This window comes from Leopardus geoffroyi, chromosome A3 (assembly GCF_018350155.1).
Source record: "Leopardus geoffroyi isolate Oge1 chromosome A3, O.geoffroyi_Oge1_pat1.0, whole genome shotgun sequence".
NCBI classification, from domain to species: domain Eukaryota; kingdom Metazoa; phylum Chordata; class Mammalia; order Carnivora; family Felidae; genus Leopardus; species Leopardus geoffroyi.
The window spans coordinates 73915909-73937699 of record NC_059336.1 but is presented as its reverse complement, the minus strand read 5'-3'; the positions used below and the strand labels follow the sequence as shown (position 1 = coordinate 73937699).

Sequence of the window (21791 nt, the reverse complement as noted above, 5' to 3'; positions counted from 1 at the left end):
TTTTGGTATTTTGGGGGAGATTTATTTTATTGATGTGTAATTGACATATAACATTATGTTAGTTTCAGGTATATAGCAATGATTTGATATTTGTATATATTGCAAAATGACCACCACAGTAAGTCTAATCACCATACACAGTCACAAAACTTTTTTTTCTTGTGATAAGAACTTTTAAGATCTACTCTTTTAGCAATTTTCAAATGTATAATATAGTATTATTAACTATAGTCACTGTACTGTACGTTACATCCCCATGACTTATTTATGACTGGAAGGTTGTACCTTTTGCCCTCCTTTTTGCCCATGTCTCACTGGGGGAGAGGTGTTTTGTTTTGTTTTTTTGTTTGTTTTAATGTTTATTTCCTTTTTAGAGAGAGAACACGAGCAGGGGAGGGGCAGAGAGGGGGATAGAGGATCCCAAGTGGGCTCCGTGCTGACAGCAGAAAGCCTGATATGGGGCTTGAACTCATGAACTCTGGATGACTCACTGGGAGAGATTTTAATAAACATTTTTCTTGATGTTTTGTTGTAAATGTACTTTTGGTTCTAAATACTTAAGTTAAATAGATGTTTATAATGCTAAACCTAAATAAAAGTGGTAAATGCCATTCCTATTATGACTTTATTTATTTATTTTTTTTTTTAATTTTTTTTTCAACGTTTTTATTTATTTTTGGGACAGAGAGAGACAGAGCATGAACGGGGGAGGGGCAGAGAGAGAGGGAGACACAGAATCGGAAACAGGCTCCAGGCTCTGAGCCATCAGCCCAGAGCCCGACGTGGGGCTCGAACTCACGTACCGCGAGATCGTGACCTGGCTGAAGTCGGACGCTTAACCGACTGCGCCACCCAGGCGCCCCCCTATTATGACTTTAAATAGATTTTTGTCATTTTGTGTCTGTTAATGTCTAACTCTTAACACCAGTAATTTCAAACTTTTTTAGGTGATGTTGATGGTTCTGTTGAGGCCATTGTGAACATTATGGATACCTATGATGCTTCACATGAGTGTGAACTTGAATTAGTACATTTTGGTGTGGGTGATGTCAGTGAAAATGATGTTAACCTTGCTGAAACATTTCATGGTAAGATTTCTATTTCCTGTTTGTCTAACTGTGTTCCCTAGAACACACTGTGAACCATTACCTTCAGTCTTTTGTAGCTTGGCTAATCAACTTGCCCTTTACCCTTATCAGCATCACCCTTCCTGCTCTAGTGGAGTCCCAGCCTTTGAGCTCAGTGGGATGTGCAGTATTGCAGCCATAACTTCACTCATTGTTTTCACACTACAACCTTGGGGGACTCTTTCAAGTCCCAGAAGGTTTTTTGATTTTACTTACTTACTTACTTACTTACTTACTTATTTATTTATTTATAAATAAAGATAATTACTGCCTTTCCCATTTCCCCACCCAATCCAAGGTTGGTTCTCTGTATCTTTTATTTAGACTTTTGAATGCTCCTGACACTGTAATCAGCCTGTTCAGTATTTTACTTCATCTTTTACTTTTGTCTGTTTTTTGTCTATTGATAATTATATAAATCTTTCTTAGATTAAAAGCTGTTTTTAGCTTTAGTATATGCACTATTGAAGCAAACAGTTTTTAGCTTTAATTAAATGCCTAGAAGGTAGGGGGACTGGACTATTAGTTGAACTTACGATATACAAAAAGGTGACTCATGACTCACTTTAAGTCGAACACCTAGCAAGGCACCAACATTTTATTAATTAATGAATCACTTAGGAAGGAGGTACTTAATGACTGTACTTATTTAGAATTAGATGTTACTTCTACTAAATAGTAATGCTGGTTATGGTTAATTCATTTTTAATTTTTATTTTTATTTTTTATTTATTTATTTATTTATTTTTTTTCAATGTTTTATTTATTTTTGGGACAGAGAGAGACAGAGCATGAACAGGGGAGGGTCAGAGAGAGAGGGAGACACAGAATCGGAAACAGGCTCCAGGCTCTGAGCCATCAACCCAGAGCCTGACGCGGGGCTCGAACTCACGGAGCGCGAGATCGTGACCTGGCTGAAGTCGGACGCTTAACCGACTGCGCCACCCAGGCGCCCCAATTTTTATTTTTAATTAAAAAAATTTTTTTTAATGTTTTTATCTATTTTTGAGAGAGAGAGAGAGAGACAAAGCATGAGCAGGGGAGGGGCAGAGAGAGGGAGACACAGAATCTGAAGCAGGCTCCAGGCTCTGAGCTATCAGCACAGAGCCTAATGTGCGGCTCCAACTTGTGACCTGAGTTGAAGTCGGATGCTTAACTGACTGAGCCACCCAGGTGCCCCAGTACTGGCTAATTCAAAGTATTTTCTAGGCATTGACCAGCCTAGCACTATACTATGTAATGCAGGTAGCGTGTTAAATGATTTCTTAATGATAAAACTTTCAAGGTGGTTGTGTTTTTCTCTTGATTAACTTGTTTGCTTTCATTTTTATCACTTGTTTAAGGCCAGGAGTGTTTTGCTTTTTATTCCCTCTAAGGTATTTGCTGTTAAATATATTATTTGTTCTTTGGCAAAATAGTCAACTCCATAGAATTTCTTTCATTTCTTAAATAACTCTTAAACTTTACCAATTTAGTAACTATTTTGGAGCATCTTTTGGCCAGCTGAATATCTAAGAATAAACCACAAAAAGTTGTAGACAATAAGTTTATAATTTAGTAATACAATTGTTATTAAAATAATGTAAAAATATTTCAGCCCTATTCAATTTTCGTTTTCTTATTTCTCTGGTATAAAAATCAAAGTTTTGTTTAGCGTACTGCCTTGCACAGTATGGGTACTTTTGTCTCTTAAATTAATGGGTTTAAAAATTATAAAGAAGTTTTCCTTGTTAAACAAGCTACAATAGTATTTATAAAATCCTTTGGTTAATTTGAAAATTTACTAGTTTTCATGAGAAAAAATTACAGAATTTTTCATCACCCCTTTTAATTTACATAGAAGGAAATAAAACTTTTTTTTTTAATGTTTATTTATTCTTGAGAGAGAAAGCATGAGCAGGGGAGGGGCAGAGAGAGAGGGACACAGAATCTGAAGCAGGCTTCAAGTTCCAAGCTGTCAGCAGAGAGCCCAACATGGGGCTTGAACCCATGAACTGTGAGATCATGACCTGAGCCGAAGTTGGACGCTTAACTGACTGAGCCACCCAGGCACCCCTAAAACCTTTTTGTTTTTAAGTGTATTTTGAGAGAGAGCATGCAAGTGAGCAAGGGAGGGGCAGAGAAAGAGAGGGAGAGAGAGAATCCCAAGCAGGCTGTATGGTGTTAGCACAGAGCCAGACACGGGACTCAATCCCACAAACCAAGAGATCATGACCTAAGCTGCAACCAAGAGTCCGACACTTAGCTTAACTTATTGAGCCACTCAGGCTGCCCGAAATAAAACTATTTAGATTTAAGTTTCTGCTTGAAAGAAAAGTCCTTAATACAATATTTGTGCTACTTTATTGATTCTGTTTCTGCTTCCCAGGTGTTATATATGGCTTCAATGTGAATGCAGGCAATGTTATCCAGAAGTCTGCTACAAAAAAAGGAGTAAAAATTAAACTTCACAAAATCATTTACCGCCTAATTGAAGATTTGCAGGAAGAACTGAGCAGCAGATTGCCTTGCATTGTGGAAGAGCATCCAATTGGTGAGTGTTCACTGAATATTAAACATTCATATCTTAGGTGCTGTGAAGAACACTTGAAAGCAAAGTTTAGGGGAATTATAGTTCACTGTTGAAATACCTTCACTGTTCCAATAAATGGCCTGTGTCCTAGAAAAAATAATATATTCAATGTAACTTCCTATGTATTATAAACCTGCCCTCTGCAGCCTATGCTTTGGCCCTGAGGATACAAAGGCAAGTTAGGCAGTAAGAACTTGCCCTAAGGTTTAGACATCAACTAATTATAACACAAATTAGACTGGGATGGGATGCATGAAGATTATATACAGTGTTCTGGAAGGAGCCACTGATTTTGTCCTGGAGTTGGCCGAGAAGTCCACCATGAGAATAGTTCATTTTACATTTAAATATCACATATTTAGAAATATTCTTTCTAGCATATCCCTTGGCCAGATGGAAGCCTAAATTTATTTGAGATGGACTGAATCGTTTTATCTGTTCTTATGGTCCAGAGATTTATTTTATGCTTTTCTGATCTGCTAAACATGACCAGACAGAGATTTGTATGTTCTTGTGCTAAGGCACAATTTGGAAAACTTTTGAGTCATACAAGGGTTTCCATCAGCCAAATAACACTAACCCCAGTAAATCGGTATATTATAGTGTGTGATACCATGTCATTATTGGAATTTAATTTTCAGTGAAAAAAATTAAGCTTTAAGCTGAGTCACAGAATCAGTATTTAAGTGAATATAAATTATCAATGGGGAGATTAAAATTAGGTGATGACAGATGTTCGCTTCAAGAATAATATATTGAGGGACAGGTGAAAACTAGGTTTTCATAAAGCAGTAAACTGTTATCTTCTAGTGCATTTTCAGCTAAAAAAGTGAATTTCTTTTTCCCTTGTTCATTTTTTTAGGCAAGCAGGTTCTTTTCCAAGAAAACCCAAGGATTTTCATGTTTATGTTTCTATGAGCGGTCAGGAAAATAAAGTTGGTAGAGTCAGAGAAAAACAGGATTTCAGTACATGAGTTTGTATTTTTCTCACACCTTTAATTCTTGCTCTGCAGAATACTTGAAATTATGTATTTCTCAGAATCTTTTGTTTTGTGTGCATCTAATGTTCTCTTCTTTCTAAAGGTGAGGCTTGTATACTAGCTACCTTCTCTGTAACAGAAGGGAAGAAAAAAGTTCCTGTGGCTGGCTGCAGAGTCCAAAAGGGTCAGTTAGAAAAACAGAAAAAATTTAAATTAATCCGTAATGGACATGTTATTTGGAAGGGTAAGCAAGATCACAATCTGTTTCTATAATATTAAATCCAGTCACCCAAACCTACTGATTCCATGTAACCGCCTAAAATCTCACTCCCATATCCTGGTTCAGGCTGTTACCTTTTGTTAACTCAAACCTCGTCTCCAGGTGACAGGCTCCCTCCCTTACTAGTCCTGATATCTCTTCCAGGGTTTTTAGTCCTGCCTGGTAATCTATATAACCTGTAACAAGGCTGATAAATCAGTAATCTAGTTTCCTAAGCTTCTAAAAATTGGCCGCAAATTACCCTTCCAGCTGTCTCCTACCCCTGATCTACAGCATTGTACTTGGCTTACCTTGACCTTTTGCCTGCAATGTCTTTTATCCTGGATTATCTTTCTTTAAATCTTGAGTACAATGCCATCCTCTGCAAAGTTAGTCTAACCTTTGAAATGGGAGATTTAGTTCTTTCCCTATAAACCACATCTTGCTTACAGCAAACCATTTTTCTTTGGTTTCCCTAGTATTTAGTTCCATCATTTAACATGATAGGACTGTAAAATTTAGGACTTTCAGGGTAATTTTCCTTTTAACACCAGACTGTATAGCACTTAGCAGGTATAATTTGTTGAATATACCTACCTTGTTTTTTTGTTTTTATATTTTAAGGCTCATTAACCTCATTGAAACACCATAAAGATGACATTTCAGTCATCAAAACTGGAATGGACTGTGGTCTCAGTTTGGATGAAGAAAAGGTAGAATTTAAAGTGGGAGATGAAATTGTTTGTTATGAAGAAAAAGAAGTTCCAGCTAAGACTTCTTGGAATCCAGGATTTTAAAATTACATTAAAAATGTAAACAATTAATGGGGTGCCTGGCTGGCTCAGTGGGTAGTTTGTGACTCTTGATCTCAGGGTCTGAAATTTGAACCCTATGTTGGGTGCAGAGATTATTTTAAAAAATAAATTTAAAAACAAGTATCTTGCTTTATTTATTATAGAACTAGTTATGCTTTAGTGAAGGGAAGAATTCACTTCTGGCCAAAAAATACCCAAGTAGCTCTACCAGGTGTTAACATGGATAACTTGTCAAAATGCTACAGAGATAGGAAACGTTATTTAAGGATGCCTCCAAGTAGAAATCCTGTTAAGAATGGTATGACATGGTAAAAGGGAATTGTTCATTATCAGTGCCATTGAATGTAGTAAGTCCGTTGCATGTTTTCGTTGAGAGGTATCAAAACAAGCAAAACTCCCTCAATTTAGCTCATGGGCAAAATATAGTGCCAAATATTGCTTAAAACTTTCTCAACATTAACAGTACTAGTGAACAAATAGTTTAAAGTTCTAAGATTTCACACTCAACATTCAATAAGAATGTTCCCATGTACTGTACACTGCAAATATACCAGCCAAACCACCCAGGGACTCAGGATAACTTAGCCTTTATATTTCTTATACATGAAACAAATATGTTGTAGTCTCTTTTTAAGGCAAGGTGTAACACCCATCCATACCAGTGTTTCTCAAGTCGGCGGGGGTGGGGGGAATGGAGAGCCTCCACCCTACCATCCCAGGATCATTTGGCAGTGTTTGGATACACTTGGTGGAAACGATGTGCTACCGGCATCAGGTGGGTAGAGAGAGGCCTATGATGCACAACCCCCACAACAAAAATTTATCTGGTCCAAATGTTAACAGTGCTGATGTTAAAAACTAACAAATACAAATTGGCTTGTGTCTAGACAGTTGATATTAAATACAACCTAATTCTGCCAAAGTATATGTAGTTTATCAAAGAAAATGGTGTGATCTTCAATTTGATACTTAAAAACCACTCTTTAAGTGACTAAAAAATTTCAACAATTGAATGTTAGTTCATGTCTTTTATTAACCCATATACAGTTACTTGTCTTCGGGTTTGTTGAAGCAGTAGGTCAGACAACATTTGCCACAATAATGTCTGTCAAAGTGGCTAGCCATAAAAACTCCAGCACCACATTCATCTGAAGGGCACTCCCGACGAAGGCGACTGATTTTGCCATTCTCATCCACCTAAAAAGTACAAACCTGCTGTTAAGGTAATTTTACAATGTATTCTGATGTCTAAGTTAAGGGACTCAAAATATTCAACCTCATTAAAGTTCACACACTCGGTACAGTTCAGTCTTGCAAGTGGTGGACAGATCTAAGACCTAAACCCAGATCTGACTTCAAAATCAGAACTTTAATTTGGAACAAGCAGCTTAAAGTGAAGCCCATCATATGAAGCTTGTTCAAACACCAAATAGGAACAAAGCTTTTAAAGAGTTTGATACCGGGGCGCCTGGGTGGCGCAGTCGGTTAAGCGTCCGACTTCAGCCAGGTCACGATCTCGCGGTCTGTGAGTTCGAGTCCCGCGTCAGGCTCTGGGCTGATGGCTCAGAGCCTGGAGCCTGTTTCTGATTCTGTGTCTCCCTCTCTCTGCCCCTCCCCTGTTCATGCTCTGTCTCTCTCTGTCCCAAAAATAAATAAACGTTGAAAAAAAAAAAAATTTAAAGAGTTTGATACCACAAAACAGGTGAACATGTTGGGGGGCGGGGGGGAAGCAAAATGTAACTATAGCGAACCAAAAGGATTGATGGAGGGACACGGGTGGGAGATGGGCTAAATGGGTGATGGGCATTAAGGAGGGTACTTGTTTATGATCAACACTGGGTGTTACATGTAAGTGACGAATCACTAAATCCTATTCCTGAAACCAGTATTACAAGTTAATTAATCAGAATTTAAATAAAACTTGAAAGAGTTTGAAACCAGAGGTGCAAACAAAATTTATTAATCTACAGATAGAAACTAATTCTAAGTTGGCTCACCTTATAGTATTTCAGGACAGCCAATTTAACCTTCTTTCTCTTATGCTTATTCTTCTTGGGAGTGGTGTAAGACTTCTTCTTCCTTTTCTTAGCACCACCACGAAGTCTCAACACAAGATGAAGAGTGGACTCCTATTAATGAAAGAGTATGAAACAGGCTTTAAAATGATTAATGTTCACATTCCATTAAGAAAGGGCAACTAGCATCATGCATCTTCTAACTGGATGGCTAAGAAGTACACAATACCAGAGAACAGGAAGTTGTGGAGGGAATATTAACTACTTGTTTATAGGGAGATCAAAGAACACATTGTATCACACCAGGAATGCAATCCACAAAATCCAGAATGTGAGAAACCTTAACAGTGCTTGTGAAATGTTAACGCAGGGGTCACTAAGAACCTACTGCTAATCTAATGCTATTCGCCCCCACTTTTGTGTGGTCAAAATTTACAAAATAAGATTTACATTTAAAGGACTGCTCTGTCCTCCAAACAGACCTTTTGAATGTTGTAGTCAGACAAAGTACGTCCATCTTCCAGTTGCTTGCCAGCAAAGATCAATCTCTGCTGATCAGGAGGAATTCCTAATAAAACAGTCACATCAGAAGAAGCATATCTGCTTAAGATTTATAAATAATCCTTAATCAAATAAAGGGTACTAATAGCAGTCACTATAAGCTAGGCATGGTTTTAAATGCTTGTATAAGTTAACTCATTTAATCCTAATGACCAAACGTGTTAATAGTAGTATCTTCATTTTATAGCTAATGAAATGGCATGTAGAGAATTAAATAGCTCGCCCAAATTCACACATGTGAAGTGCACCCCTTTTTGGCTCCATGCTCATAATATTTGTTTATTATTTCAAAAGCATTTGACTTTGTCATTTCGACCTCTTTCCGTCCCACCCACAGCAGGTATGTCTAGTAAGTAGACCGGCGCCAGTACAGGTTAATTTCTCTGAACTGGACAGTATTACTTGCCTTCCTTATCCTGAATCTTGGCCTTCACATTTTCTATTGTATCTGAAGGTTCGACCTAGGAATTTTAAAAAGGAAATATATTGATAATATTAAGAAACTAGAATAAATGCCCAATTTAATTTTTTTAATGTTTATTTTTTTTGAGAGAGAAAAGAGAGCGCGATCGAGCGGGGGAGGGGCAGAGAGCTAGAGGGAGACACTGAGTCCGAAGCAGGCTGCAGGCTGAGCAGTCAGCAAAGAGCCCCATGCCGGAAGCTTAAGCGACTTAACCACCCAGACCCCTCTTACCCAGTTCAACTTTAAAGTTACCCCCAAACCAAGCTGGTGGAGGGCGGAAGCCTACCCAACAGAGCTGACCACTTATCTAGGGTGCGAGCAACCCCTGCCAAGTCCGCTGCTGGCGTGCACACTTCCTGAGCCCAGGGCAGGCGGGCGGCGGCGGCTGGGCCACACGTGTTCGCTACCACCCGTGGGAGCGCCTCCTTCCCCCCTCCGCAGGAGCCTGACTTTGACTACCTGGCCAGAACCACTGGAGAGGGTAGTGCCCACTCTTCAGGTATCTAAAGTCAGCCCTAGGCCCCTACTCAGCAAAGCCTCAACTCAGAGCCAGTCTTCTGAACCCAAACTTCTAAACATTCTACTACAGAAAGCGGCACGGATCCCTAACTCCACTTCGGGCCCACATTCAGGCCTTGACTTCCTCACGCCACCTGGCCATACCTCAAGAGTGATAGTCTTCCCCGTAAGGGTCTTCACGAAAATCTGCATCTTGGCGGCGGTTCCACCTGAGGTTGAGCCAAAAAAAAAAAAAAGAAAAGAAAAGAAAAAAGAGAGAAGTCAGACCTGGGGAAACAGAACAGAGCGCCCGGTAGGCCACTGGGCGGAGAGAGGCCCAGGAGCACACACTCACCGCAGATGGCGGATCGGAAAGGAAAGCTACGCGCCGGCCCACGGGGTTTCCCGGCGCCCCCGCCAGAGGCCCCACCTCGTAGGTGGCCACACCAAATGCCGTACTGCTGTCACGGCGGCTGTCTAACAACATGCCAGACTAGGGCGCGAACCTCGTTTCTCCTCTCTACCATGAACTTATTTCTCACTTTAACCCTTAGAATGCTGTCGAAATAGTAGATTTAAACAAATAACAATGGCTTTAAAAGGCTTTTGCCATACAAGACACGAGGCTAGTAGGGTCTTTAAAAGGGGGTGGGGTTGAGGGGGCCTCATTGAGGAAAGGGGAGGAAAAGGAAGTGTCTTCTGGGAATTGTAGTTTTATACTGATTTCTTTTAGTTTGGACTACTTGTCCCAAGATGCAGTTCCACACCCCCCGTTCCCTAGTTACTGTCTCCAAGCGCTGGAGTCAGTGTTTGGAGAAAGAGATTAAGGTGAGAAGGGAGCAAGGCCCAGGGGGAGTAATGGTTTCGGGGAAGGTGGAAACGGGTCGGAAATGACTAGGAGGAAAGGTTAAGAGTCGGGAGAAGAAGGGATCGGGGAACGAAGGTACCGTTCACTTACATACAGAGGTGGTGAGGGGCGGAGGATAAGCGACCAGCCATCAGATGATTTGGCCTCCAGGAGAAGGGAATTCCTGTGGCCAGCTCCAGGCAGACCGAAAGATAGGTAGTATCTTAAAACCCTTGGGTTTATCTTTTTCTGTCCTGTAGCCCTTCCTCGTCTTCAATCCCCAAATCTGTCCTAGTTTGAGTAAGGTTCTGGGCATTGTGTAGGTGTAGGACTCCTAAGTGAGAAACAGTTTAACATGTTGAAAATCTCAGGAGTTTTCAACTTTTCAAATGAAGTCATGTGGGAAAGAACCTGCAGAATGATTATTTAGTTGTAGAATTTCCAGGTGGGGACATTTCGTTTGTGAAGGTACCAAGAGGAAGATTTTGGAGTGTGTGTAGGGTTCTCTCCTAGTTCCGCGGACCAGTTAGAAGCAAGTTACACCTTCCTCTGGCCTTTCTTCACTGTGCGAACCACGGAATCCTTTGTTAATGTACCTTCCCTAATGCCTTCTCTTTTTATCTTTCCATGCCTCTCTGCATCTCCATCCTCAACCTCAAATTCAGGCCGTCCTTATTATTCTCCTGGAAAAGTTAATCTAACTTCTTTTTTCTTTAATTTTTTAATGGTTATTTATTTTTGAAAGAGAGCGAGAGAGAGCGTGCATGAGTGGGGGAGGGGCAGAGAGAGAGGGAGACACAAAGTCGGAAGCAGGTTCCAGGCTCTGAGCTGAGCTGTCAGCACAGAGCCCAAGTTGGGGCTCACACCCACGAACCATGAGATAATGACCTGAGCCGAAGTCGGACACCCAACTGACTGAGCCACCCAGGTGCCCCGAGTCAATCTAACTTCTAACCTGCCTTCAGTCTTTCTCCTTTTCTAACCGACCCTCACACTTGCCTCCAAAACATTCTAAAAAGTAAAGGTAATTATGTCATATTCTACTTCACCTTCAAGGATAAAATCCAAATTCTTCAATACGATATTCAGACTCTGCCTTCCTTATAGCCTAATCTATCACACCCATTACATACTTTACGCTTTAATGACTGAGCTAATTGAGGTACCTAACTTATGCTTTCTCATGCTTTGGCACGTCTAAAAAATCCATTTCTTTTTCTTAGAACATTCTTCGTCTCATATTCTGCCAGCTAGTCCCCATCTTTACAACAAAAGACCTTCAAAGAGTTTTCTATGCTCATTGTCTCCAGTTTTCCCCTTCCATTAAATGAATCTACTATCAAGCTTCTGTCTCTACCAAGCAATGGAATAGCTCTTGTGGTCACTAATCACCCCCATGTTGCTAAATTCACTCGTCATTTAATCTTATTTGATCAAATCAACATTTGACACAGTTGATTACTCCCTCCCTCTTTGAAATGCTTTTCCCCCTGACTTCCAGGATACGTCTCTCACTTCTCCTTCCCTTGACGGTCTTTTCCAGGCTTTTTTGTTGCTTCCTCTTGATCTACCAAACCTCTAAACTTTGGAGTGCTTCCAAGGCCCAGTCCTTGGACTTCTGCTTTGTTGACATTTCCCGGGTCATTTTCATTCTGTCTCATAACTTTTAAATACCATTTGTATGCACATGACTGATAAATTCCTATCTTATCATCACTAAGGCCAAAAACTTTATGGTCATCCTCGATTGTTCTCTCATATCCCCCTACCCTCATATGCACAGTGAATCTTCTTGGCTTTATTTTCAATGTACAGAACACTTCTCACCACCTCTACTGTTACCACCCCGATTCACGCCACCCTTATCTTTTGCCCAGATCATTGCATAGCCTCCTAACAGTGCTTCCAGCTTTGACCCTTGTCTTCACAGAGCAGCAGGAAATGTGTGTATGTCAGATGTCACTCTTCTGCTCACAGCCCTCCAGTGGCTTCCCATCTCATTCAGAGTTAAGAATAAATTCCTATAAGTGAGGTTGTTGCTCCAGCTCTGGAACCACAAGGCCATAATCCAGCTCATTGTCCCTCTTGCCAAGTCTGCCTAGTGAAAGTGGCACCTTTTTCTAACCTGCACAAAGGTGCCGCATGGGCTGGGAGTGGTCCTGCCTTCGAGGGCTTCTATTTTACGTGATCTGGCAGCTACCTCTCTGACTTTATCTTTTCTCTCCCTTTCCCATTCTCTCCTAGCCCTGCTGGCCTTCTTGCTGTTTGTCACACATGCTGTCCTGCTTTGAAGATTTGGGCTTGCTGCTCTGTATGCATCAACCACTCTTCTCAGGAATCTTCACACTACTTTTTTCAGATTTCTAAAATGTGACCTTACCAGTGAGGGCTTTCCTCTTTCCCAACTTAATGCCTTGTATAAAGTAGCATCCTCCCACCTTCCTTTCTAGTTCCCATTCCTTGTTGTATTTATTTATTTATACAACTGTTTACTCCCATGTGTCATCTGTATTTTGTGTGTTGTCTGTCTCTCGGTTTGAATGTAACCTCCAGGAGGTTAGAGACTTTATTTTGTTTGATGCTGTATCTCTAATGTCTAGAATAGTGGCAGACACAGTAGGTGACCCCCCCCCCACCCCGCCCAAACATTTATTGAATAAATACATGCAGCCCAACATAAACATTGCACTTGGGACGATTCCATTAGGTATTTTACCTGATGTTTCCCTGCCCTCTCCCACAGACTAGTGAGGTATCTCTCAGGGCTTTTGGAGTGCAACGTGTCCACCTCTGTCACAATGCCCTCTCTGCTCTGTAGCAATGGCTCATTTAACTAGACCCAATAGGTTTGACTGGGAACATTTGTCACTTGTTTTCTCTGTATCCTTATGTGTCTAACATGAATGATTGAGTGAAAGGTAATCTGAGTTGTTTTATGTGGCTCTGGGGCATTTTGTACATGCTGAGGAACAGTCCCTTTAGCCGTGTTCTGGTTTGAGAGCACCACAAGTCATGTCTTCTGAGCAGACCAGATTATTGCTCAGTAATTATTGATTATTAAGCATGTTTTTAGTACATATTCTACTAGAAACTACTATGCACTGGAATGCTTATAGGTAGGGAAGGATATTGGGAAATATGAACATTTTGGTTCCTGCCTACTGGTAGAGATAGAGAATGTAAACAGAAAGTTTCTATTACAGAGTGGCTAAGTGATAATACCATGATAGAGCAAGTTCACAGTATTATGGGAGAATATACAACTTGACCAAGTTTAAGGGAATTCAGGGCAGCTTTCCTAGAGCTGTGTAAACTGAAATCTGAAAAATGAGTAAAGGCAAGTGAATGAGAGTGGTAGTATGAGTGTATCTTGGTGGGGACAGGGCGTGGTAAGGATGGAGAGAGGGAGTACAGAAATGGGTAGAGAATTACATGAGACCCTCAGGTAAGAGAGCAAGTTCATGGGACTTGGGAAGAGTTAGGCATTTTTGAGCAAGCTATGGATTCTATTTGATGTTAATGTGAATAGTTTTCAGGAACCAACTTCTGTATCTAACTCTAACTGGATAATGATTATTTTCTTTTTTAATGTTTATTTTTGAGAGAGAGAGAGAGAGAAACAGAGTGCAAGCAGAGAAGGGGCAAGGAGGGGGAAGACGCAGAATCAGAAGCAGGCTTCAGGCTCTAGGCTGTCAGCACAGAACCTGATGCAGGGCTCAAACCCACGAACTGTAAGCTCATGACCTGAGCCAAAGTCAGATGCCTAACCAACTGAGCCACCCAGGCGCCCCTTGATTCTTTACTAAAAGAGCAATGGAATGTAGCTGCTTGAAATTGTACTCAGAAAAAGACTGTTTGTTATCTTCAGTATCATTGATGGATGGATTTTAGCAGAAGGTCTGACTTCGTACTTTTAGTTAGTACATTTATATTAAAGATAGAATTATAATAAAGTTTATTATAAAATAAAGTCATGAGTTATTTGTAGCTATCATGACTATGCCTGGGCCAACTAAGCACACAGGTAGAGAAGTATTTGACCTTGTTTGTGTCACGAGGAGGCTTCCAAATTAGTTTTCCCATGTGAAACAAAATGGTAAAAGTTCTGTTAGAGATATTAAATTAAACATACAGAATCATCCAATTACATGATACGGAGGCTTGGTTACTAAGAAAAGAGCTCTTTATTGACTGGTGTTTGGTATTTCTACCTTAGAGGTATAGCACTTGACAGTAAAATAGATTAGACTTTTTTTTTTTTTTTCCAACGTTTATTTATTTTTTTTGGGACAGAGAGAGACAGAGCATGAACGGGGGAGGGGCAGAGAGAGAGGGAGACACAGAATCGGAAACGGGCTCCAGGCTCTGAGCCATCAGCCCAGAGCCTGACGTGGGGCTCGAACTCACGGACCGCGATATCGTGACCTGGCTGAAGTCGGACGCTTAACCGACTGCGCCACCCAGGCGCCCCTAGAGTTTTTAATTCATAGGTTGAAATATTTATCTCATAGTTTCATGGGAAGTTTTTTCCTATGAAAAATACATTTTTAGGCCAGATTTAATTTTTTATAAATTTATTAGAAATGACTTAATTTATTTTAATAAATAAATATTAATTTTATTTTAAGCTTCAGATTAATCGTTGGTCTTTTTTTCTTTCAGGCTTATCAAAGTTTTGGCTTTGTTGCAAAAGCCAGTCGAGGCTTAACTGTTCTCTGGTGAACCAGTGTGCAGATTGTGACATATGTCTGTCCAACAAATAAATAAACATGCAGTTCTCCCTCCTATCATTAGTAGAAGTGACAAGGAATTTTTGGAAAGTATGCAAAGATACATAATTACAGAAACTGAAAGAGTGGGCTGTAATGAGGAAGGACCTGCTGATGAATATTACATCATATACCGAAATGTTTTTGATAAGGTATCATAATGCTATTTTAAGATTATGGAGTTTTCTTGTGGTAGAAATGGTCTGTCTTGACAACTGAGGCAATATTCCTGCCTTAGTAACATCATTGATTGTTTGATTAAACTTCATTTGTCAATTTTGAGAAGTTCATCCAGTGTATTGGAAAGGGATTAATGGGGAAAGTACAGTGCTGGATTTCTATCATAGATAGTTATCGAGTGGTTTGATTGTTTTAGCTTAAGTGCAGGCTATCAGTGTTTGAACAATAATTTAGTGGTATCTTCTAACATCATTTTGGCCTTCTATCTGAAAATATCTTACTTGTTAGGAATCGGGCTGAAGGCAGGAACCTGGTGGTGTTTTGGGTTTCTGATATCGCTAGAGTCTTGGCTTAGATTTGATCTAGCATATTAAATTGGAACCCCTTGTGAGTTAGGGGTCTAGATAGGTCCAGTAAACAAGAGGTTTGACTGGACTCAACACTGGAAATACAGAGATGAGTTTAGAAAATGTTATGGCTTTATATAACATTTGATTCGCACTCTCTCAAAAATGAATAAATGTTTTTTAAAAATAGAATTCACGCAGATACATAAGAGTATAAAGTAAACAGTCTTCTTTTTAAGTTTATTTATTTATTTTGAGAGAGCGAATCCCAAACAAGCTGTGTACTGTCAGTGCAGAGACCAACTTGGGTCCTGAACCCAGGAATTGTGAGATTGTGACCTGAGCTGAAAGCAAGAGTCCAATACTTAACTGACTGACACGGCCAGGCACCCCAGAAGCAATCTTTTCTTTCTTTAAAAAAATTTTTTTTAACATTTACTTACTGTTGAGAGAGAGAGAGAGCTCACGCGAGCAACGGCTTGTGTGTGCGAGCTGGGGAGGGGCAGAGAGAAGAGGAACAGAGGATCCCAAGCGGGCTCTGCACTGACAGCAGTGAGCCTGTTGTTGGGTTTGAACTCACAAACTGTGAGATCGAGACCTGAGCTGAAGTCAGAGGCTTAACCACCTGAGCCACCAGGCATTCCAGAAACAAGTCTTTTCATTTAAGTCATCTAGAAAAATTATCTTTCAGAATTGATACATTGGCAAATTAACTTCATTTTGTATGTTATGATCAATGATACTGCTTTTGGTTTTTGAGTCATTAAGGAATGTATTGGATAAATGTTTAAAAGTAGTGTTTTGAATGGGTTTCGTAAATATCAAGAATCATACTAAGACTCTGCTTATCTGAAATCAGAGGAGAGTTATAACTGTGACATGTTTATCTTTGCATGCCCAAATGCTAGCACTTGTCAGAAGGTTTCTTCTTCTTTTTTAATTAAAATGTTTTAATGTTAATTTATTTTTGAGAGAGATAGTGTGAGTGGGGCAGAGAGAGCGGGGGACAGAGGACCTGCAGAGGGCTCTGCTAATTTGTCAGAAGTTTTCATACATGAAGAATTGTCTGCTTTAAATTAGCATGGTTCTAGTGAAGTCATCCTGGAGGTGGTGTTGATAAATTTAATTCTTAGAGAAAAGACGTGAGATTATATAAAAGGTAATAGACTACATCTATAGTCCTGTTTTCCCTAGCTTTTTCAGTGTTCCTCTGAAATCTGTGTTTTCTAGCAAGGTTTCCATGTGGACTATCTGTCCATTGTACAGTTATAAATGATACATTTGTGCCTTGTAAAGAATCCTATTCTTCAGGACTGAGAGGGTATCTGAAATAGAAATTATTTGGTGCTTAAAGAAACTTTTCTTCTGCTTTCTCTAGATAATCTGTTTTTCCATTTTCATGTTATTCCAGCATATTTGATTGTTAATTAACTATTAATGACTGCCTTCTCTAATCTTCCTTCCCTCTTGGAAGGATCTAATTGGGAAAAGATGAAAGTATTAACTTGCATCTCTGAATACTTGGAATCAGAGAACTGATACGAAATTCTGCTTAAAATCACAGAGGATTTGACCTGGAGAACTGTGCCTGAATCAAAACAAGGAGCACCTGAGATTCTATTCTGATAATAAGAATTGAGTGTGGGTTTAGAGAGAGGCAAAGACTTAGTAAGCAAGGAAGACCAAAGCTAGGAGGAGTGAGCTTCTACAGAAATGGTGAATTATGGAGGCAACTTGCTCTGGAAAGTGGCTAGCTTTTGTGTCTCTGGAAGCACGTACATATAGTCTGTGTTCATCAGTAGGGGCTGAGGTGGAATGGCTGCCATTCCTCTTCTCCCTCAGATCTCTGTACTTGGTAAGTATAGCTCTGGCTTCTTGAGTTTAATGCAAATTTGAGTGTCAAACTTAAATGATATAGAGGCCAATAGGCCATATAAAAGAGTTACGTGGGTTGGCTATAAGAAAAGAAATCACGAGGACTCTGGTAAAATGAACAAATTCAATTGAAAGCTCCAGCTCATTATTGCCGTTAAGGAATGGTGGTTCTTGTTGGTAGATGTTTCAGAATTTTCAAGAGAAGCTAGAAATACAGTTTTTGGTGAAATTTCCTACATTTAAAAATACTCTGTGAGTCAAGCAAAACTGGATTCTACCTGTAGCATGCCAGTGTGCTTCCTTTACTTTTATGCGTTTTCTATGCATTCTTAAGGGTTCCCATGAGTGTTCCTCTGAAATCTGTGTCTTTTAGCAACAGATGTGGGAGCTGATTGTAGTGTCACAACGTCTGTTTTCTTACCATTAATGTATCTTAGTTATATTGGATTGTTGTGGCGTGTCCTAGAGGCATGGGAAGTGGAGGATGGCCAGGAACAGGAGGGTATTTAATTTGGAAGACTACAGACTAATGGCCTCTGTCCTATTAAAGGTTCCTGGGTGGCTGCCCCCCTGATTTGAATAGCTGGGGAATATGGTAAAGTATGTCAAAAATATGGTAAATATGTCAAAAAGACAATCAGGGGGTGCCTGCATGGCTTAATTGGTTAGGCATCTGACTTTGGCTCAAGTCATGATCTCGTCATTCCTGAGTTTGAGCCCTGAATTGGGCTCTGTGCTAACAGCTCAGAGCCTGGAGCCTGCTTCAGATTCTGTGTCTCCTTCTCTCTCTCTGCTCCTCCCCACTCACACTCTGTCTCTGTCTTTGTCTTTCTCACAAATAAATAAACATTAAAAAAAAAAAAAAAAAAGACAACCAGTATTTCCCACTCACATATCCTCTCCTGGTATTTACCATTGATCAGTAATCTCCTTACATTATTTCTTGATAGACCAGATATCTTGTAGACCAGATAATATTTTCTAGATATTGTTTAACAGAAAACCAATGGAGGATAACAGAGACTAAAGATGTAGCAGGGATAGATAGCATTATTATAGCTTTCAGAGAAAATTATGAATTGATCACATCTATTCCCTGTACATAGAATTTGTAAACCATAAATTTATAACTTTTTTTGTTTTTTAACTTTCTTAAAATGTTTCTTAATTATTTACTTTTGCATGGGTAATGCATACACAAGATTAACAGAAAGAAAAAGAAAGAAACAAAGAAACACGGAAAGAAAGGAAAAGAACTAGAAAACCAGTAAAGAATAGACAATGGAAAGAAGTCAGGTCCTTTTCATCTCAGACCCTGCTTTTTCTTTGCTTCTTTGCAGGCACCCACTGTTTCTATTTTCTTTTGTTATCCTTCTTGAGATAGTCTGTACTTGTATACACCATAGGAAACCATGAATATGTAGTGGGTTTTGGTACCATTTGGTAATTGAGAGTATTAGTAGGAGCTCATAGGTTAGAAAAACAGAGGTAAAGGGAATCCAAGATTTTAAGGTCTGAATGAAGTCAGAAACTAAATTTAGAAATAGTAAGGGATGATAGGTAATTATATTTAAAATATCTATAATTGAAAAATTAGATCTCATATTGGTTTTAACTGACATCATATAATGTTTGTGTTCATATTAAGTAAAGCAAAAATATTTAAGCTCACAGTATTATGATTCACAAAATACATATTCAGTAAATGTTAATTGTCTTTAATACTCATTCACATTTGACTGGGAATTAAAGTTTAAGACTTCTAATTGCTCATCATGTTTTATTTAAGAAATAATCTACAATGCTGTTTGCAAGGCTTTTTGTTCCATTATCTTCTAGAAAAAAATTGAGTACCATAGGCAGAAAAATCATATTTCAGGTAATAGAGTATGTCACTGCATACAAATCCATTCTTACTTCAATCAAAAAAGAATATGATGCCTTTATTGAGACAATAAAGGAAAGCCAAAAGACTGCATTTTGTCTTCATGGAAAACTTAAAGCTTTGGCAGCAGAGCCCATAGCGTTGGTATATCACAGGAAAAGAACAATCCAACTTGAAGCAAAGTAAGTATATTAGTAAGTAGCCCAAAAGATGATGTTACTTGGTTATATTAACTAGTCACTGTAACGAAAACCAGTGGTTCTCAGTCTTTGTGAATTTCTATTTAATTTAATTTTATTTGTTTTAAACAGATTTGGTTTTTTTGGATATGGCTTTATTTATTTATTTATTTATTTTAATGTTTATCCATTTGAGAGAGAGCGAGAGTGCAAGTGGGAGAGGGGCAGAGAGAGAGAGAGACAAAGAATATGAAGCAAGCTCCACGGTCTGAGCTGTCACCATAGATCCGGACTCAGGGCTTGAACCCACGAACCACAGAATCATGACCTGAGCTGAAGTCGGATGTTTAACCTACTGAGCCACCCAGGGTCCCCTCAATTTTATTTTAAAGCTATATTTTTATGTGACCTTTCCTACCAACTTGAAATAACTAAATTTTTTACTTCTTTCAAGTGAAAAATAATAATTTTATTGGAGAATTTTTTAATGTCTCTTAGGATAATTGGAGGCACATTGTAGTATTATAAAATGAAGGATGCGGGTAATTGCTCCAGGTAATTTCTTATGTCGAAGATTTGATAGTACAATTTCACGATTACTGTCGGAATTAGAGCACTTAATCCTCTGAAGCACAACAGTACGTAATTTGGGAAGGGATAAGATGCTCTCTTGTTGAGTAGTGTTATATTTTCAAGTGTTCCATTTGGTAAATAATGGGTACATGATTTTTATAGATTATATCAAATCATCTTGGAAAACTATGCAAAATTTGACCTCCATTTCTGGTAATAAAGTTGGCTAGATGTTGAGATAGATCTTTTTTTTTTGGGAAAAATGCTACCTAAAATATTTTTTAAAAATCTTTTTAAAAGTAAACAGGAAGCTGGCAAATGAGTAAGAGATTATCAGCGCGAAATTGTAATACAAGGTAAGAGGAGCGGTAATGCTTCTTTGGCCCTGAGAGCCCTTGTTAAAACTAGTGACTATAAGCTTCAGGGGGACAAAAGACAAAGCCTAGGATCTACCCAAGGGTCCAGTCTACTGGGAAATCCTCATCATATAAAGCTGGGACGTTAAAGGGCTATACCCTTGTAGAGTGAACCAGAAGTAAACTGCTCAACCCTTGGGGACTGCATAGAAAGTTGCCTTCTGTGAAGCATAATGCTAATGAATGTGGGTCTTATTTTTAGGGTGATGAAATATTCTGGATCCAGAAGTCATAGTCTTAGAACTCTGAATATACTAAAATTCACTGAGTTGTATACAAGGGTGGATTTAAGGTATATGAATGATATTCAATATAGCTATTATAAAAAAGGAGGATCCATCCATGGAGGATGGAGTGAGAAAGTCCTGGCTAATCAGAATTCAGAAGAGGGGCACCTGGGTGGCTCAGTCAGTTGAACATCCGTCTTGGGCTCAGGTCACAATCTCGCAGTCTGTGAGTTCAAGCCCTATGTCAGGCTCTGTGCTGAGACCTCAGAGCCTGGAGCCTCTTTCCGATTCTGTCTCTTTCTCTCTCTCTGCCTCTCCCCCACTCATGCTCTGTCTCTTAATGCCTCAAAAATAAAGATAAACATTAAAAAAAATTAAAAAAAAAAAGAATTCAGAAGAGAATGCTTGTGATGAGCACTGAGTGATGTATGGAATTGTTGAATCACTATATTGTACATCTGTGACCAAATAACACTATGTTAACTATAATGGATTAAAGTAAAAAAAAAAAAAAAAAAAAAGAATAATGGGACAATGTTTGAAGAGATAATGGCTGAAAATTTTCAAGACCTGGTGGGAGATAGCAATTCACAGATTCAAGAAGCCTCCAAAATCCCAAGCATTATAAATAATAAGAGATTCTCAACTAGATTTATCACAGTGAAACTGTCAAAGATAAAAAGATCCTAAAAGTAGTTATAGAAAGGAGCAACAATTAGATACCTTTGCATTAGTGTTATAACATATATTAGAATTTCATTCCTTTTTATGGCTGAATAATATTCCATTGTATGAATATACCATATTTTGTTTATTTGTTGATGGATACTTGGGTTGTTTCTACCTCTGTCTATTGTGAACAATGCCTCTGAACATTTATGTACAAGTATCTGAGTCCCTGCTTTCAATTCTTTTGGAAGTCTGTTTACTTTTAATATGCTCTTCTTCCACAAGCTTAACTTTATTGGATGAAAGCCAAAGGATGTTTTATTTCTACAGTCCCTCTTTCATAAATGCTGCAGGCTCTTACTCAGCCATCTGTAGTCACCAGGAATTCTGTATAGTAATCAGATGTAGGCAGCAGTTTTGTACTGACAAATGTGTTTTTAATTTGCCAAAAACTCTGACATTTATGTATCTAACTTATTTTAATCTGTTATTTCTTCCCTGGGCCAACATATCAGTGATAAGATAGGCAGTGAA

General features: G+C 39.0%; 3 protein-coding genes across 16 annotated transcripts in view; 2 read left to right on the top strand and 1 right to left on the bottom strand.

The window, feature by feature from the left end:
- Nucleotides 1-6877, top strand: part of MTIF2 (mitochondrial translational initiation factor 2) — a 29491-nt gene extending 22614 nt beyond the window's left edge. For all 9 annotated transcript variants that reach the window (XM_045446074.1, XM_045446075.1, XM_045446076.1 and 6 more), the window contains 4 exons: nt 948-1088; nt 3496-3660; nt 4783-4923; nt 5563-6877. In XM_045446074.1, the coding sequence (XP_045302030.1) occupies nt 948-1088; nt 3496-3660; nt 4783-4923; nt 5563-5735 (620 nt within the window). In that variant the 3' untranslated portion in view covers nt 5736-6877. The remainder of the gene's footprint in view (nt 1-947; nt 1089-3495; nt 3661-4782; nt 4924-5562) is intronic.
- On the bottom strand, nt 6767-9718 carry RPS27A (ribosomal protein S27a). Its single transcript, XM_045446090.1, has 6 exons — nt 9646-9718; nt 9456-9520; nt 8736-8790; nt 8251-8336; nt 7751-7882; nt 6767-6950 (listed from the first exon to the last, which is right to left on the bottom strand). Exons 2-6 carry the CDS (start codon nt 9501-9503, stop codon nt 6801-6803), a joined length of 471 nt encoding a protein of 156 aa, XP_045302046.1. The 5' UTR covers nt 9504-9520; nt 9646-9718; the 3' UTR covers nt 6767-6800.
- Nucleotides 9719-10013: 295 nt separating this feature from the next.
- Nucleotides 10014-21791, top strand: part of CLHC1 (clathrin heavy chain linker domain containing 1) — a 41698-nt gene continuing 29920 nt past the window's right edge. For 2 of the 6 annotated variants that reach the window (XM_045446084.1, XM_045446086.1), the window contains exons 1-3: nt 10014-10118; nt 14800-15058; nt 19188-19375. In XM_045446084.1, the coding sequence (XP_045302040.1) occupies nt 14882-15058; nt 19188-19375 (365 nt within the window). In that variant the 5' untranslated portion in view covers nt 10014-10118; nt 14800-14881. Of the gene's footprint in view, nt 10119-13843; nt 14035-14799; nt 15059-16907; nt 17289-19187; nt 19376-21791 lie in introns of those variants that run through there. The other 4 variants (XM_045446085.1, XM_045446087.1, XM_045446089.1 and 1 more) reach the window with 4 other exon arrangements.

Coding starts and splice junctions, on each gene's coding strand:
- RPS27A (XM_045446090.1), bottom strand. CDS start 9,503: ATGCAGATTTTCGTGAAGACCCTTACGGGGAAGACTATCACTCTTGAG. Junction 8,337..8,735: donor CAAGATTCAGGATAAGGAAG/GCAAGTAATACT, acceptor CTGTTTTATTAG/GAATTCCTCCTGATCAGCAG. Junction 6,951..7,750: donor CTGTCCTGAAATACTATAAG/GTGAGCCAACTT, acceptor TGTACTTTTTAG/GTGGATGAGAATGGCAAAAT.